Here is an 18,816-nt window from a genome sequence, read left to right as displayed (position 1 = left end):
TCATATGGTAATAATTCTGGAACACTTCAATAGATCCCAGTGATTCTGAGAAAGTTTTATCATGAAATATTGCACTTCATGGTAGTGGTATAATTTGTTCTATACGACTTCCGTTTATTTGTGAAAATTTCAGAAATTTGGCAAATATTTTTAACATTTTTGCAATTTTCTTATGCCCTTAACCAGAGAATTATGTTACACAAAATAATTAGTAAATAATATTTACCATATTACTACTTGACACCTGCATCATTTTAAAACACACTTTCTTGTTAGGAAGTTAGAAGGGTTTCAAGTTTATCAGCAATATCTCATATTTCCAACAAAATTTACAAAACTATTTATTAGGAAACATCATATTTGAAGTGACTTGGGGGGCTTATATGACAGAAAATACCCAAAAGTGACACCGTTTTAAATACTTCACCTCTCAAAACCACATTCAAGACGTTTAGTAATCCTGCACAGGAACTAAAGCAACATAGAAAGAAAAAATTAGCATTTTACTTTTTTTCACAAAAAATGTATTTTAGCCAATTTTTTATTTTCACAAGGGTAACAGGAGAAAATGGACCCAAATCTTTGTTGTACTATAGCTCCTGAGTACACTGATACCCCATATGTGGAGGAAAACTAATGTTTAGGCACATGGCAGGGCTTGGAAAGAAACGAGTGACGCTTTGGAACACAGACTGATGGCATAGTCCGCAGGTGTCATTTCGCAATTGGAAACCCACCACAAACTTACCCCATTTTGGAAACTATAACACCCCTCAAGAATTTTATCCAGGGCTATAGTGAGCATTTTTAACCCACAGGTACAACACAAAATTTGATAACATTAGGTCGTCATATTGAAAATTTTCATTTTTTTTTCTCAAAAATGTTGCATTAGCCTTAAATTTGTCATTTTCACAGTTGATAATAGGATAAAGCAGACATAATTTGTTAGGCAATTTCACTTGAACGCAATGATACCCCATATGTGGTCAAAAACTTTTGTTTGTGCACATGGCAGGGCTAGGAAAGAAAAGAGCATTATTTGTCTGGAATGCATTGTAAATGCCATGTATCATTTGGAGAGCCCCTGACATATGAAAACAGTAGAAACACCCAAACAAGTGACCCAATTTTGGAAACTAGACTCCTCAAGGAATTCATTTAGGGGTATATTAAGCATTTTTAACCTACAAGTGATTGATGAAATTTTAAGTTTTAGATGGGAGAATAAAAAAATTACATTTTTTCCACTATTTTTCCCGCTATTTAAGCCCCAATTTATAACTTACACAAGGGCTAGTGGGGAAAATTGGACCCCATAACTTGTTATGCAATTTCTTCGAATGTGGCAGTAGCTCATATGTGGTTGCACAGTGCTGTTTGAGCACACAGCAGGGATTGGATGGGAAGGAGCACTACTTGGCTTTTAGAACGCAGATTTTGCTTGAATGAATTGTGGGCTCCATTAGCTGAGCCCCTGATGTGCCAGAACAGTAGAAACCCTCACAAGTGGCCCCATATTGGAAACCACTACCTAAGGTATTCACCTAGGGGAGTAGTGATGGAATATGGAGAAATCAGCTTGTTGCTCAATCATTCAACAACTGTATCTTAGTTCTGGTGCATGGAACCGAAGTCGACACAGTTAACTGGAGCAATAGAGTTGTATTGGGGAGCACAGAACGCCCACTACACTGTATTGGAGCCCAGTGGGGGCCTCATGCTAAATTGCAGGACACTGGGGGAATCATACTATATTTGTGATGTATGGGAAAATGGTTTCCTTTTGATTTCTGATGGAATTCCCTTCAAGATAAAGTTTGGCCCCAAAATACTTGCTTCAGACCACTCAACCCCCTCCCTTGGCATTCATTCCTTGGCAAGGCCATAAAAAGCAATGCAATGTTTTTCTTTAATTAAAACTGAAGGAACAAACTGTTTGAAGCTCGGCTTACTAGCAATTAGCACAAGGGTGTGAGTTCTAGTGCAGCTACAGCCAAACTAAATTCCTTTTGTGTAATTCATGCATTACAGGTCTCAGCAAGGCTCAGGTATTGAATCTGGAAAATGACTTATAAACAGAATGCAATATCTCTGGGACTAGCCGAGCACATAATCGGAACTGGCATTCCTTCCCCCACACGCCTGTGCCCGGCAGCCACCTCTAGCACTATGCGTTATTGAGTTATAAAGCATAGCTACCAGGAATTACATATAGTAGGCATAATTAGTCTCTATGCACAGATAAAATCCAGCAGAATTTAGTGGTACTCCTGCCATTTCATTCAGAGCTTCAGGTGGAAAGATATGGACCATCCATGGTTATGGCCAAAAAAAAGTCATACTCTCAGATATGGAAGGAGAGAGGCTGCACAAGCCTAGGGGTGGGTGCAGAATGTGGGAGGGAGCAGCCTAGGAGATAAGGCAGCCCCTCACATTGGACTTAGTTTTTTCTACTGTCAGGACCCGTTATCTGACGCAGCCAAGGGAACCACATAAGATTTGGACCTCTGATCTATCAGCGCCTCCCTGTGGTCACATGCTATATAACACGGGAACTGCAACCCATCTATACCCTATCCTTGTACTACACTCCTGACTGTATACCTGTATATTTCTAGTGCGTCTTTTCGGCGATTAAATATAAAATTAATCTTGGGCTGCTCTTTTATCTCGATACACGAATCCCCACATCCAAACACTCGGTTGATTTCTGACCTGATATAATCCTGCTGTCGGACAGGGCTTAAAATCGTAGAGTTGGAAGGGACCTCCTGGGCCATCTGGTCAAACCCCCTGCTCAAAGCAGGATTCGCTAAATCATCCCAGTCAGATGTCTGTCCAGTCTCTGAAGACTTCCATTGAAGAACTCACCACTTCTCGTGGCAGCCTGTTCCACTCATTGATCACTCTGTCAAAGTTTTTTTTAATATCTAATCTGTCTCCTCCCATTCAGTTTCATCCCATTGCTTCTAGTCTTTCCTTGTGCAAATGAGAATAAAGATGATCCTTCTACAATGTGAAAGCCCTTTAGATATTTGTAGACAGCTATTAAGTCTCCTCTCAGTCTTCTCTTTTGCAAACTAAACATTCCCAAATCCTGCAACCTTTCCTCATAAGACAGGGTTTGCAGACCAGTCACCATTCTGGTCGCTCTTTTCTGAACTTGCTCCAGCTTGTTGATGTCTTTTTTATAATGTGGTGCCCAAAACTGGACACAATATTCCAGATGAGGTCTGACCAAAGAGTAGAGGGCAATGACTTCACGTGATCTAGACTGTATGCTTCTGTTAATACATCCTAGAATTGCATTTGCTTTTTTGCTGCTGCATCACACTGTTGACTCATTCAGTCTGTGATCTATTAGTATACCCAAGTCTTTTTCACATGTGCTGTTGCTTAGCCCTAATTCCTCCCTTTCTGTATATGCTTTTTTCATTTTTATTGCCCAGATGTAGTACTTTGCATTTTTCCCTGTTAAAAACCATTGTTAGTTGCTGCCCACTGCTCCAGCTTATTTATATCTTTTTGAATCCTCTCTTTCTCTTCCCTAGTATTAGCTATCCCTCCTAGCTTTGTGTCATCAGCAAATTTAATCAGTTTACCCTCAAATCCTTCATCTAAATCATTGATAAAGATGTTGAACAATACAAAGCCCAGGACAGAGCCCTGTGGTACCCCACTTGAGACATTCTTCCAACTGGATGTGCAGCCATTTACGACCACTCTTTGGGTCCGATCACTAAGCCAGTTATGAATCCACCTAACAGTTGCCTTGTCCATTCCATAGTTATTTTTTCAATAAGGATTGTACGAGATACTTTGTCAAATGCTTTGCTGAAGTCAAGATACCGTATATACTCGAGTATAAGTCGATCCGAGTATAAGACGACCCCCCTAATTTTGCCTCAAAAACGTATTGACTCGAGTATAAGTCTAGGGTGGGAATTGCCGAAGATACTGGTAAATTTCAAAAATAAAAATAGATAAATGCTGCACAGTGAATAATGGTGGCCCAAATACCGTAATGCTGCACAACATATGCCCCCATAAATGCTGCACAGTGAATAATGGTGGCCCAAATACCGTAATGCTGCACAACATATGCCCCCAAAAATGCTGCACAGTGAATAATGGTGGCCCAAATACCGGTACCGTAATGCTGCACAACATATGCCCCCATAAATGCTGCACAGTGAGTACCGTAATAGTGGCCCCAATGCATGATTTATTGGCCAGGTGATAGGATTACCGGTAATCCTATCATGTTGCTGCTGCCCCTGCTGGAATTTAAAAAAAAAAAACAAAAAACACTATATACTCACCTCCGTTGCTGACAGCTGCTCCTGAGCGTTACTGGCTCTTCAGTGACTCAGGCAGAGGGCGCGTGCTATCCACGTCATTGCGCCCTCTGTACGTCACTGCCAGAAGATGGAAGGCGGGAGAGAGTGGCGCACAGCGACTTGTAACGCCGCCGCCGGGACACTGACAGGCTGCAGGGGACCGCAGACATACCGGGGAACGCGGAGACGACGGGGACCAGGTAAGTTTGAACCGTGACCCGAATATAAGTCTAGGGGGGTCTTTTTCAGCCCAAAAAGGGGGCTGAAAAACTCGACTTATATTCGAGTATATACAGTATACTATATCCACAGCATTTCCTTGATCCACCCAGTGATTCCGTCATAGAAGGAAATTAAGTTAGTCTGACATGACTTATTAGTTACAAACCCATGCTGACTCTGTTTAATCACTTCATTCTTATCCAGGTACTGACATACATGTTGTTTAATAATTTGTTCAAAGATCTTTCCTGGTATAGATGTCAAACTCACCGGCCTATAATGCCTGGGTCCACCTTCTTCCCCTTTTTGAAGATAGGAACAACATTTGCTCTTCTCCCGTCTTCTGGGACTTCTCCTGTTCTCCAAGAATTTTCAAAGATTATGGAGAGCGGTTTAAAAATTTCTTCTGCTATCTCCTTCAGTAATCTGGGGTGTAATTCATCTGGACCTGGAGACTTGAATTCATTTAGGTTAGCTAAGTGTTTCCTCACTATCTTTCTTTTTATAGAGATCCTGGATTCTTCTATTCCCTTAATAGGACAGTGAAGAACAGTTGATGTTACATTTCCTTTCTGAGAGAAAACAGATGCAAAATAGGAATTTAAAAGTTCGGCCTTCTCAACATCCTGTCTTTACCATTTCATCCTGTAAAAATCCTATAGCATCTTTGACTTTTCTTTTACTTTTGACATATCCCCAAAATCCTTTATTATTGCTTTTGACATCTCTTGCAAGCCTCAATTCATTGTCAGCTTTAGTAATCTGACTTGTGCCCTGCAGGTTCTGCAGCCATCATTATATTCTTCTTTAGATATGCCTCCCTCTTTCCATTTTATAAACATTTCTTTCTTCCTTTTTAGCATGTGCTTAAGTTCTGTGTTCATCCATCCTGGTTTCCTTAAATGCTTCCTATTCTTCCCTCTTTTCGGAATTGTTAACAATTGTGCTTTGAGAATTTCATTTTTCAAGATTTCCCATCCTTCCTGGACATTTTTGTCTTTAAGGATATCCAGCCATTGGACCCCTCCAATTCTCTTTCTGAATCCTTAAAATCTGCCTTTCTGAAATCTAACCTTGACGTCTGAGTCTTCACAGGTCTTCCTCCTCTAGTCATCCAAAATTCTAAAATAAAATTCTAAATAAATAAAACAAATAAAATTCTAAAATTGTTTTTTCGAACAAGGAACTGGTGGCAGCGAATGGTACTGTATTAGTGAGGAGCCCTGACAGTGATGGCCGGGAGGTATATATATATATATATATATATATATATATATATATATCCCCAGCCTGAACTGGTGATGTATATCTCCTCTCACTGGGAGCATCTCAATAACTCGTACCTATAAGGGAAGCCTTTCCAGCAATTATTTGCCTTTGGTGCAGTTCCCTGACTGACCTGGGAAAAGTAGTGGCGCCAGAGAGCTGATCCCTGCTGGGTCCTTCTCTCCCCTCTCCTGAGGTGAGCGAAGTAGACACCCACTTCCCCTGTGCAATCCGTCACAATTGGGTAGATGATCGTGCCCTCTTACTATATTGGGAACACTGTAGCAGCCTCATACTGTATTGGGAGCATCCTAATGTGTGTGATGGACACTGTAGGAGGTCATCATTTTATGATGTAGGACCAAGAGGGCTTAATATTGTATAGGAAAATACACTGGTGGCATAATACAGTGCATGTTAAGGGGCTTCAGTAAGGCTAATTGTAGAACTTCAACAAAAGAGCTGAAGTGTAAGTTGGTATATATGCAATGAGGAGGTGCATGTTCACATTGGTCACTAGACAGACAAGACTTAAAATTAAAGCAAAATGAGCAAATAACATGTAGTAAGTAAATAAATGGCAACAGTGCATGTAAATATAACATTGGATACTTATTTAACATTGTTTTGTTAAAAAAAGAGCCATTTCACCATGACAAGGTGATGCCAGACAGTCCTAACCTCTAGTATTAAAACCTTACCACGTGTCACATAACGTCAACATGAATGTATACAAACTTACACTCCAGTTTCTTTCATGTTTTTCTTTAGGTAGAGTCAATCAATATCCTTACACCCTGATTGTAATCTACTCTACCCTTGAAATTTCTTTTTCTTCTCCTTACTTCCCATTCTTGAAGTGTCTTGCTTTTTCATATACTACATTGGTTTCATGTTTGTACCATGGTTATCCCTCTTTATTCCTATGCTTTATGTAATTCAGTCTCTTTCCAGCTCTGAATTTCTGTTTATTGTTATATTAGGGTGTTGCGAAATAAAAGCAACTTTGCATTTGAGAAAAACAAAAAAGAAAATTGCTACTTTCCTGTATGAGTTTTCAGATGTGCAACAAGATTTGTTTTCCGATTAAAAGATTTCCCACATTCTGAACATGAAAATGGCTTCTCCCCTGTGTGTATTGTCTGATGTCTAACAACACATGATTTCGTTGTAAAACATTTCCCACATTCTGAACATGAAAATGGTTTCTCACCTGTGTGAATTTTCTGATGGTTAGCTAGTTTTGATTTAGTACTATAATATTTCCCACATTCTGAACATGAAAATGGTTTCTCCCCTGTGTGAGTTCTCTGATGTGTAACAAGACTTGATTTCTCTGTAAAACATTTGCCGCATTCTGAACAAGAAAATGGCTTCTCCCCTGTGTGAATTCTCTGATGTTTAACAAGTAAGGATTTCCCACTATAACGTTTCCCACATTCTGAACATGAAAATGGCTTCTCCCCGGTGTGATTTTTCAGATGTGCAACAAGATGTGTTTTCTGATTAAAACATTTCCTACATTCTGAACATGAAAAGGGCTTTGCCCCTGTGTGAATTCTTCGATGTCTATCAAGAGTTGATTTCTCTGTAAAACATTTCCCACAATCTGAACATGAAAATGGTTTCTCCCCTGTGTGAATTCTCTGATGTGTAACAAGCCTTGATTTATCTGTAAAACATTTCCCACATTCTGAACATGAAAATGGCTTCTCCCCTGTGTGATTTTGCAAATGTATAACAAGATGTGCTTTCCGATTAAAACATTTCCCACAATCTGAACACGAAAATGGCTTCTCCCCTGTGTGATTTTGCACATGTGCAACAAGATGCTCCTTCCGATTAAAACATTTCCCACAATCTGAACATGAAAATGGCTTCTCCCCTGTGTGAATTCTCTGATGTATAACAAGAGATGATTTCCCTGTAAAACATTTCCCACATACTGAACATGAAAATGGTTTCTCCCCTGTGTGAATTCTCTGATGTCTAACAAGAGCTGGTTTCTCTGTAAAACATTTCCCACATTCTGAACATGAAAATGGCTTCTCCCCTGTGTGAATTCTCTGATGTTTAACAAGTAAGGATTTCTCACTATAACATTTCCCACACTCTGAACATGAAAATGGTTTCTCCCCTGTGTGATTTTGCAAATGTGCAAAAAGATGTGCTTTTCGATTAAAACATTTTCCACATTCTGAACATGAAAATGGCTTTGCCCCAGTGTGAATTCTTTGATGTCTAACAAGAGTTGATTTCTCTGTAAAACATTTCCCACAATCTGAACATGAAAATGGCTTCTCCCCTGTGTGAATTCTTTGATGTATAACAAGACTTGATTTCTCTGTAAAACATTTCCCACATTCTGAACATGAAAATGGTTTCTGCCTTTTGTCAGCTATTTCATGTTCAACAGCCCTTCTGTGATTTTTGTTTTTCATATCTGTGTTTGATGAAACAGAAAAAGGGATCTGCTGAAAAGGATCAGATAACAGGTCTTTTCGAATGAGATCGGGAGGTGTATCTGGTAAAATGACATGTTCTTCAGAAGCATCTGATATGATACAAAGATTATCTGCTGAAAAATCTGACAATATCAGATATCCCTCTGAGCTTCTCGTAAAGTCATCTGCAAAGACTAAAAAATGATTTTATTATTTTCAGTAACACTACATTGGAATTATATTACTAATTATATTATTGTATACTATATAGCATTTCTATGCAAATTGTAATACAATTTAATTATAGACAAACTAAGACAATAGACTACAAAGAGTAACAGATTACAGTGTAAGGTAACCAGCTAATGTCCTTACAAATGTTCACTTCTCTATTATAGCCATCTTTTCAGCTTATGTTTTGTTGTGTCCGTCATGAATGTGATCCAGTTAGATGTTCAGAGGAGAAGCATAAAAGGGATCTGTAACCAGTTTTATTAGGAGATTCCCTCTCATACATTATCTAGAAGGTTGGAGGAGTGTTTATACTAGGAATTAGGGGGAGGGTATTCATTTTATAGAAGGGGAAGACAGTGCAGATAGTGACCTGGGCACAAATAAAGAAATTGGGGGTGGCATGGGGGGTGGGGTTTGAACAGTTAACAATTTAAGAAAGAATAGAGGTACAGAGAGATACATAAAGTGTATGTATACTAATGCCAAATGCCTCGCCAACAAAATGGAAGAATTAGAATTTTGCTGGAACATAATTAGGACATGGTGGGGATATCTGAGACATGGCTGGACAAGAGCCATGACTGGGCTGTCATTTTACAGGGCTATAGTCTGTTCAGAAATTAACTGGGACGATATCCTGAGACATAAAAACACACATAAAATGGGAGACGTTTATTAGCATCCTGAATAGGACCTGTGCACAGTATATACCCTATCCTATGGCAATAAACATGCTAGAAATAGGAGGAAACCACTATGGCTAAATAGAGCTGTAAGGGGCACAATAAGTGACAAAAATAAAGCATTTAGAGAATTAAAGCAAGTAGGTAGTGATGAGGCATTAAATAAATACATAAGATTAAATCAATTCTGTAAAAAGCAAATTAAGGCAGCAAAGATTGAGACAGAGAGACTCATTGCCAGAGAGAGTAAAAATAATCCCAAAATATTCTTTAACTACATAAATAGTAAGAAACTAAAAAATGATAGTGTTGGCCCCCTTAAAAATAGTCTTGGTGAAATGGTGGATGAGGAAGAGCAAAAACCCAATATGCTAAATGACTTTTTTTCTCAACAGTATATACACAAGAAAATCCCATGACGGATAACATGATCAGTGATAACAAAAATTCTCCATTAAATGTCACCTGCTTAACCCAGCAGGAAGTATGGCGGCGTCTAAAAATCACTAAAATTGACAAATCCCCGGGCCCGGATGGGATACACCCCCCGAGTACTGCAGGAATTAAGTACAGTCATTGATAGACCATTATTTTTAATCTTTAAAGATTCCATAATAACAGGGTCTGTAGCAAAGGACTGGCGTATAGAAAATGTGGTGCGAATATTCAAAAAGGGGACAAAAACTGAACTTGGAAATTATAGGCCAGTAAGTTTAACCTCAACTGTGGGTAAAATCCTGGAGGGTTTTCTAAGAGATACTATACTGGAGTATCTGAAGAATAACCTTATGACCCAATATCAACATGGGTTTACAAGGGACCGTTCCTGTCAGACTAATCTGAAAAGCTTTTCTGGAGAGGTACGTTCCAGACTGGACCAAGGAAATGCAGTGGACGTGGTGTACATGGACTTTTCAAAAGTTTTTGATACGGTGCCACACAAAAGGTTGATACATAAAATGAGAACAATGGGGATAGGGGAAAATATGTGTAGGTGGGTTAAGAGCTGGCTCAGGGATAGGAAACAAAGGGTGGTTATTAATGGAGCACACTCGGACTGGGTCACAGTTAGCAGTGGGGTACCACAGGAGTCAGTTTTGGGCCCGCTTCTTTTTAACATATTTATTAATGACCTTGTAGGGGGCATAGAGAGTAGAATTTCAATATTTGCAGATGACACTAAACTCTGCAGGGTAATCAATACAGAGGAGGACAATTTTATATTACAGGAGGATTTATGTAAACTAGAAGCTTGGGCTGATAAATGGCAAATGAGCTTTAATGGGGATAAATGTAAGATCATGAACTTGGACAGAAGAAATCTATATTATAATGCTAGGAGCGTCACTCTGTCCGAAGCCTTCATAGACTGCGCAAGCGCGACACGCCTGCGCAGTCTGGACCCCATAGAGTTATGCATCCATGGATGAGGATTGTGGCCGAGGAGATCGCGGTATGGGGCATTAGGACTGAACGCATACCGCGATTTCCAGTACAACTACTTACCTATCTGTTATTGTCGTGGGGTTTAGCCATGATGTCAGAAGGCGGGTTGTGGTGCTGGAATCGGCGCTGCGCAGTCTGCGCTTTCCGGCGCCATTTTGTTGAAGGCACACTGCAGTGTGTCTTCAAGAAAATGGCGCCTGAAAGCGCGGACTGCGCAGGCGCCAATTTCAGAGGCACAATCTCGCCCTCTCCTGACATCACGGCATTTCCGCCCACCAACAACATGGCGCCGGACAACGCGGTATGCGCAGGCGCTGATTCCGGCGCCACAGTGTCCCCCTGCTGACATCACTGATATAATTTAAATATGTAACGGACGCCCACACTTTGCCGCCATTTTACAAACACAAGATTTCTGCACCACACAGTGCCTCCGGTCTGTCTTAAAAAAAAAAAAAAAATTTTGTACTATATATAGACATATATAGTACACATTTATCTATAAGTATACAGCTATAGAGGATACTATATATAGATAAGTCAGCAGAGTAGTCCAGCACAGTTTTGCCCTATAGAGAACGTCAGCAGAGCACTCAGCGGAGCAATCCAGTGACTTTCTACTGAATATGTTTGACAGGATGGGGGTGCAGGATGGGAGCAGCACATGACAGGACGTGAGCACCACATGACAGGATGACAAGATGGAGGTGCACAAAACAGGATGAGGGTGCAGGATGTTGGCTGCACATGACAGGAAGGGGGCGCAGGATGGGAGTAGCATATGACAGGATGGGGGAGCAACATGGTAGCAGCACATGACAAGATTAGGGCACAGGATGGAAGCAGCACATACCAGGATGGAGACCATATACCAATATAAATGCTCGCCACCTGGGCGTAGAACGGGTTCAATAGCTAGTAAGATGTATAATTATGTGCTTGATTGTAAAACACAGGGCAAAACTGTCACTGAAAAAGACCTGGGTGTATGACAAACTCATATTTAGTGGCCAGTGTCAGGCAGCTGCTGCAAAGGCAAATAAAATAATGGGATGCATTAAAAGAGGCATAGATGCTCATGAGGAGAACATAATTTTACCTCTATATAAGTCACTAGTGCGACCACACTTAGAATACTGTGTACAGTTCTGGTCTCCGGTGTATAAGAAAGACATAGCTGAACTGGAGCGGGTGCAGAGAAGAGCGACCAAGGTTATTAGGGAACTAGGGGGTCTGCAATACGAAGACAGGTTATTACACTTGGGGTCATTTAGTTTGGAGAATCGAAGGCTTAGGGGTGATCTTATTACAATGTATAAATATATGCGGGGACAATACCAAGACCTTTCTAATGATCTTTTTAATCTTAGACCTGTGACGGGGACAAGGGAGCATCCTCTACGTCTGGAGGAAAGAAGGTTTAAGCATACTCACAGACGCGGATTCTTTACTGTAAGAGCAGTGAGACTATGGAACTCTCTGCCATATGATGTTGTAATGAGTGATTCCCTACTAAAATTTAAGAAGGGTCTGGATGCCTTTCTTGAAAAGTCTAATATTACAGGGTATATACACTAGTTACCTTAATATTGCGTTGATCCAGGGAGCTAGTCTGGAAGGACATTTTTTCCCCCCAATGTGGAGTTTAGTGTTTGCCGCATGGTTTTTTTTTTTGCCTCCCTCTGGATCAGCATGTTAAGCTATGGGTTGAACTAGATGGACTTAGTCTTCCTTCAACCTTAAAAACTATGTTACTATGTTATTATCTGACAGGTACACGCACTATAGCACAGAGCAAAGCACATTTGAGCAGATTGCTCATGTACACAAGTCATGTCTTTGGAGAAAAAGTTTTTTTTATATATATTTTTATTGATATAACTAAACAGTGGATACAAGAAAGGAGAACCAAGTCCTTCATATTCTTATATACTGTATGTCGTGCAAGCCAATAGAAACATTGGCTGAATGTGGGAGCACTGGGAGATCTGAAAATGGATTTGCAACAGCGTCCTCTGCAAACATAGTTGTCTGACCCTGGTTCTTGTGTAGATCACTTAGCCTTACACTAGTGCTTTATAGTTTGCGAATCACTCAAACATTTTTTGTATTTCTGCAAAAATTTGATCTTAACCCCTTCACTACTAAGGGTGGTTTGCACGTTAACTCCCGGGCCAATTTTTACAATTCTGACCACTGTCCCTTTATGAGGTAATAACTCTGAAACGCTTCCATGGATCCTGGTGATTCTGACTTTGTTTTCTCGTGACATATTGTACTTCATGTTAGTGGTAAAATTTCATTCAAATAACTTGCGTTTATTTGTGAAAAAAACGGAAATTTGGCGAAAATTTTTAAAATTTCGCAATATTCCAAATTTGAATTTTTATGCCCTTAAATCACAGAGATATGGCACACAAAAAACTTGATGAGTAAAATTTCCCACATGTTTACTTTACATCAGCACAATTTTGGAACCAAAATTTTATTTTGTTAGGAAGTTATGAGGGTTAAAAATTGACCAGCGATTTCTCATTTTTGCAACACCATTTTATTTTTACGGACCACATCACATTTGAAGCCACTTTGCGGGGTGTATATGATAGAAAATACCCAAAAGTGACAGCATTCTAAAAACTGCACCCCTTAAGGTGCTCAAAACCACATACAAGAAGTTTATTAACCCTTTAGGTGCGTCACAGGAATTTTTTGAATATTTTAAAAAAAAAATTAACATTTAACTTTTTTTTCACAAAAAAAATACTTCAGGTTCAATTTTTTTTTAATTTTACCAAGGGTAACAGGAGAAATTGAACTGCAAAAGTTATTGTGCAATTTGTCTTGAGTACGCTGATACCCGATATGTGGGGGGGGGGGATCACTGTTTCGGCGCAGAAGGGAAGGAGCGTCGTTTGACTTTTTCAATGCAAAAGTGGCTGGAATTCAGATCGGACGCCATGTCGCATTTGGAGAGCCCCTGATGTGCCTAAACAGTGGAAACCCCCCACAAGTGACCCCATTTTGGAAACTAGACCCCCCCAAGGAACTTATCTAGATATGTGGTGAGAACTTTGAACCCACAAGGGCTTCACAGAAGTTTATAACGTACGGCGGTACAATTAAAAAATCATATTTTTTCCACAAAAATCATCTTTTCACCCCCAATTTTCATTTTACCAAAGGTTACAGGACCCTAAAAGTTATTGTGCAATTTGTCCTGAGTACGCTGATACCACACATGTGGGGGTAAACCACTATTTGGGCGCATGGCAGAGCTCGGAAGGGAAGCAGCGCCATTTGACGTTTTTGGCTGGAATTGAGATCGGACACCATGTCGCGAATGGAAAACCCCTGATGTACCAAAACAGTGGAAACCCCCCACAAATGACACCATTTTGGAAACTAGACCCCCCAAGGAACTTATCTAGATGTGTGGAGAGAACTTTGAACCCCCCAGTGCTTCACAGAAGTTTATAATGCTTGGGCGTGAAAATAAAAAAATCGTATTTTTTCCCACAAACATGATCTTTTAGTCACCAACTTTTTTATTTTCCCAATGGTACCAGGAGAAATTGGACCCCAAAAGTTGTTGTCCAATTTGTCCTGAGTACGCTGACACCCCATATGTGGGAGAAAACTACTGTATGGACACACGTCGGGGGCTCGGAAGGGAAGTAGTGACGTTTTGGAATGCAGACTTTGATGGAATGGTCTGCGGGTGTCATGTTGCTTTTGGAGAGCCCCTGATGTACCTAAACAGTGGAAACTCCCCACAAGTGACCCCATTTTGGAAACTAGATCCCCCATGGAACTTATCTAGATGTGTGGTGGGCACTTTGAACCCCCAAGTGCTTCACAGAAGTTTATAACGCCCGGGCGTCAAAAGAAAAATATCATTTTTTTCCACAAAAATGATATTTTTGCCCCCAATTTTTTATTTTCCTAAGGGTAACAGGAGAAATTGGACCCCAAAAGTTGTTTTGCAATTTGTCCTGAGTAGGCTGATACCCCATATGTGGGGGCAAAACACTGTTTGGGCGCATGGCAGAGTTTGGAAGGAGCACCATTTGACTTTTTCAACGCAGAATTGGCTGGAATTGAGATCCAACGCCATGTTGCATTTGGAGAGCACCTGATGTGCCCAAACAGTGGAAACCCCCAATTCTAACTCCAACCCTAACCCCAACACACCCCTAACCCTAATCCTAGCCCTAACCCTAGCCCTAATGGGAAAATGGAAATAAATACATTTTTTTTTATTTTATTATTTTTCCCTAACTAAGGAGGTGATAACGGGGGGTTGATTTACTATTTATGGCGGTTTTTATTTTTGGCAGCTGTCACACGCTAAAAGACACTTTTTATTGTAAAAATAGTTTTTGCATCACCACATATTGAGAGCTATAATTTTTCCATATTTTGACCCACTGAGTCATGTGAGGTCTTATTTTTTGCGGGACGAGTTGACGTTTTTATTGGTACCATTGTCGGGCACGTGACATTTTTTGATCGCTTTTTAGTTTGTTTTTTGGGACGCAGAATTTACAAAAAACAGCGTTTCATGAATTTCTTTTGGGTGGTGCGTTTACGCCGTTCCGGGTGCGGTAAAATTTATAAGGCGGTTATTATTCTCGGGTCAGTATGGTTACAGCGATACCTCATTTAGGTCGTTTTTTTTGTTTTGGCGCTTTTATGCTACGAAAACAATTTTATATAAAAAATAATTATTTTTGCATCACTTTATTCTGCGAGCTATAACTTTATTTTTTCGCTGATGATGCTGTGTGGCAGCTCGTTTTTTGCGGGACAAGATGACGTTTTCAGCGGTACCATGGATATTTATATGCGTCTTTTTGATCGCGCGTTATTGCACTTTTTGTTCGGCAGTATGATAATAAATCATTATTTTTTGCTTCGTTTTCTATTTTTATTTTTTAAGGGGTTCGCTTAAGGGGTTAACTATTGGGACAGTTTTATAGGGCGGGTCGTTAAGGACGCGGCGATACTAAATATGTGTACTTTTATTTATTTATTTTTTTATTTCCAAAAAATGAATTTATTGGAGAATTTTTTTTTTTTTTTTTAAATTTATTTAGCGATTTTTTAAAAATTATTTTTACACTTTTTTTTTTTTTACTTTATTACAATGTCCCAGGGGGGACATAACTGTCGTGTGACAGTACAGAAAAAAAATAAACCGCCATATTCCTCCCTATCCACCGTAATCCATCACCTGACGCGACTGCTTTACATGACAACTGGCTTCACACTGACAGAAACGTGTAATCACCATGGCTGATGCAACTTAAACTTATTTCAACCGATATCGCAATAAAGGGAATCTGTCACCTATTTTTTGGTATATAAGCTGCGGCCACCGCTATTAGGCGCTTATCTACAGCAATTTCAGTAGTCATTGCCACTAAGAATGCCGTTTTGATGGTCCAGCATACTAGCCTATATAGGGATTTTTAGTGCAAATAAAATGGGGCAAGGGTCGGGTTCATGAGCAGTCAGAGAGATGGGTGGGACTGGCTGCTCAGATATCTCCACCCCAGGGCGCGGTATTGCAGATATAAGGAAGTAAAGCTGTATCATTATTGCACAATCTGTTGAGGTAAAAAGTCTTCCTGTGTGATGTCTCCATACTCAGTGGCATAGCACCAATTTTCCAACTTTGAACTTTTATGCCCTTAAGTCACAGAGATCTGGCACACAAAATACTTAATAAGTTACTTAATAAGTAACATTTCCCACATGTTTACATCAGCAGAATTCTGGAACCAAAATTTTTTTTGTTAGGAAGTTATAAGGGTTAAAAGTTGACCAGCGATTTCTCATTTTTACAACACCATTTTTTTTTTTAGGGACCACATCACATTTGAAGTCACTGTGAGGGGTCTATATGAAAGAAAATACCCAAAACTGACACTATTCTAAAAACTGCACCCCGCAAGGTGCTCAAAACCACATTCAAGAAGTTTATTAACCCTTCAGGTGCTTCACAGGAATTTTTTGAATGTTTAAAAAAAAAAAAAAATGAACATTTAACTTTTTTTCACAAAAAAAAAAAAAATTGGACCTGAAGCAATTTTTATGTTACCAAGGGTAACGGGAAATTGGACTACAAAAGTTATTGTGCAGTTTGTCTTGAGTACGCTGATACCTGATATGTGGGGGGGGGGGAAGCCACTGTTTCGGCACATGGCAGAGCTCGGAAGGGAAGGTGCGCCGTTTGACTTTCAATGCAAAATTGTCTGGAATGGAGATCGGACGCCATGTCACGTTTGGAGAACCCCTGATGCCAAAACAGTGGAAACCCCCCCACAAGTGACCCCATCTTGGAAACTAGACCCCCCCCAAGGAACTTATCTAGATGTGTGGTGAGAACTTTGAACCCCCAAGTGCATTGCAGAAGTTTATAACGTAGATCCATAAAAATAAAAAAAAATCATTTTTTTCCACAAAAATGTTATTTTTCCCCCAATTTTTTATTTTCCCAAGGGTACCAGGAGAAATTGGACCCTAAAAGTTGTTGTGCAATTTGTCCTGAGTAGGCTGATACCCCATATGTGGAGGTAAACCACTGTTTGGGCGCATGGCAGAGCTTGGAAGGGAAGGAGCACCGTTTGACTTTTTCAATGCAGAATTGGCTGGAATTGAGATCGGACGCCACGTCTCGTTTGGAGAGCCCCTGCTGTGCCTAAACAGTGGAAACCCCCAATTCTAACTCCAACCCTAACCCCAACACACCCCTAACCCTAATCTCAGCCCTTACCCTAGTTTGGAAATGGAAAAAATACATTTTTTTTATTTTATTATTTTTCCCTAACTAAGGGGGTGAGATAAAGGGGGGTTTGATTTACTATTTGTGTTTGGCAGCCGTCACATGCTAAAAGACGCTTTTTATTGTAAAATTTGTTTTTTCATCACCAAATTTTGAGAGCTATAATTTTTCCATATTTTGATCCACCAAGTCATGTGATAAAGCGGTTTTATTCTTCGGGTCAGTACGATTACAGCGATACCTCATTCATATTGTTTTTATGTTTTGGCGCTTTTATACAATAAAAACAATTTTATATAAAAAAAAATAATTATTTTTGCATCGCTTTATTTTGCCAGCTTTAACTTTTTCATTTTTTTGCTGATGGAGCTGTATGGCGGCTCGTTTTTTGCGGGACAAGATGACGTTTTCAGCGGTACCATGTTTATTTATATTCGTCTTTTTGATCGTGCGCTATTGCACTTTTTGTTCGGAGGAATGATAATAAAGCATTGTTTTTTGCTTTTTTTTTTTTAAGGGGTTCACTAAAGGGGTTAACTTGTGGGACAGTTTTATAGGGCGGGTCGTTACGGACGTGGCAAAACTAAATGTGTATTTTTATTTAAATGTGAATTTTTTTTAATTTAGGAATTTTTTATTACAGTAATTATTTTTACACAATTTTTTTTTTTTTTTTTCTCTACTGTATTATATTGTCCCAGGGGATAATCTGACAGGTGCTCTCAGCAGGCACTGAGAAAGCTGCCTCTCTGCAGGACCCCGAAGGCCCCGTGGCCATATTGGATCCGAGGGGCCTGCAGGGAGGAGATCCTTGGAGCAGCGCGAGCACATCGCGCTGCTCCGAGGGTCTTCGGGAAGGACGCAGGGAGGTCCCTTCCTGCGCGATTCTTCCCTATGCCCCAGTACACTGCGATCATGTTTGATCGCAGTGTGCCAGGGGTTAACGCGCCACATAGTGTCGGGTGTCAGCTGTGATAATCAGCTGACACCCGGCTGCGATCAGGGGCGCTCCCCCTGTGAGCACAAAACATTCTAGAAACATAATTCCATAAGGAGTTATGGAGATACTATACGACCTAGCTGTGCATCATGTATTTTTCCAAGAACCCCAGGACATGCCGAACGCTCCCCTGGTTCATTACACATTATAGCTCCTTGGGGGTGGAAGGAAAATAGAATTAGACTTACCGGTAATTTGGTTTCTAGAAACCTTCCACGACAGCATAGGAGGTCGTCTCCAATGGGGGACAGGAAGTACAAAGAGGTTAAAAAGGTCCCTCCCACCTCCCTCTCACCAGTGACTTATAACTGATTACCATCACCAGTTACCTTAAGATTCTCAGAATTTGTCCAAGAATACAGGGAGGGAAATAGTGCTGTCGTGGAAGGTT

General features: G+C 40.1%; 3 protein-coding genes across 5 annotated transcripts in view; all 3 read right to left on the bottom strand.

Moving 5' to 3' along the window:
• LOC141073571 (uncharacterized) overlaps positions 1-18,816 on the bottom strand; it is a 700,581-nt gene that overhangs the window by 464,669 nt on the left and 217,096 nt on the right. The gene's annotated exons all lie outside the window — the stretch shown is intronic.
• LOC141074220 (uncharacterized) overlaps positions 1-18,816 on the bottom strand; it is a 345,885-nt gene that overhangs the window by 126,341 nt on the left and 200,728 nt on the right. The gene's annotated exons all lie outside the window — the stretch shown is intronic.
• Positions 6,425-18,816, bottom strand: part of LOC141073603 (uncharacterized) — a 58,504-nt gene continuing 46,112 nt past the window's right edge. Inside the window, exon 7 of the mRNA XM_073560898.1 lies at positions 6,425-8,460. Coding sequence (XP_073416999.1) covers positions 6,869-8,460 — 1,592 coding nt within the window. The 3' untranslated portion in view covers positions 6,425-6,868. The remainder of the gene's footprint in view (positions 8,461-18,816) is intronic.

This window comes from Dendrobates tinctorius, unplaced genomic scaffold (assembly GCF_039654945.1).
Source record: "Dendrobates tinctorius isolate UK_male_01 unplaced genomic scaffold, ASM3965494v1 ptg000014l, whole genome shotgun sequence".
Taxonomy (NCBI): Eukaryota; Metazoa; Chordata; class Amphibia; order Anura; family Dendrobatidae; genus Dendrobates; species Dendrobates tinctorius.
This window is presented reverse-complemented; position numbering and strand designations above follow the sequence as displayed.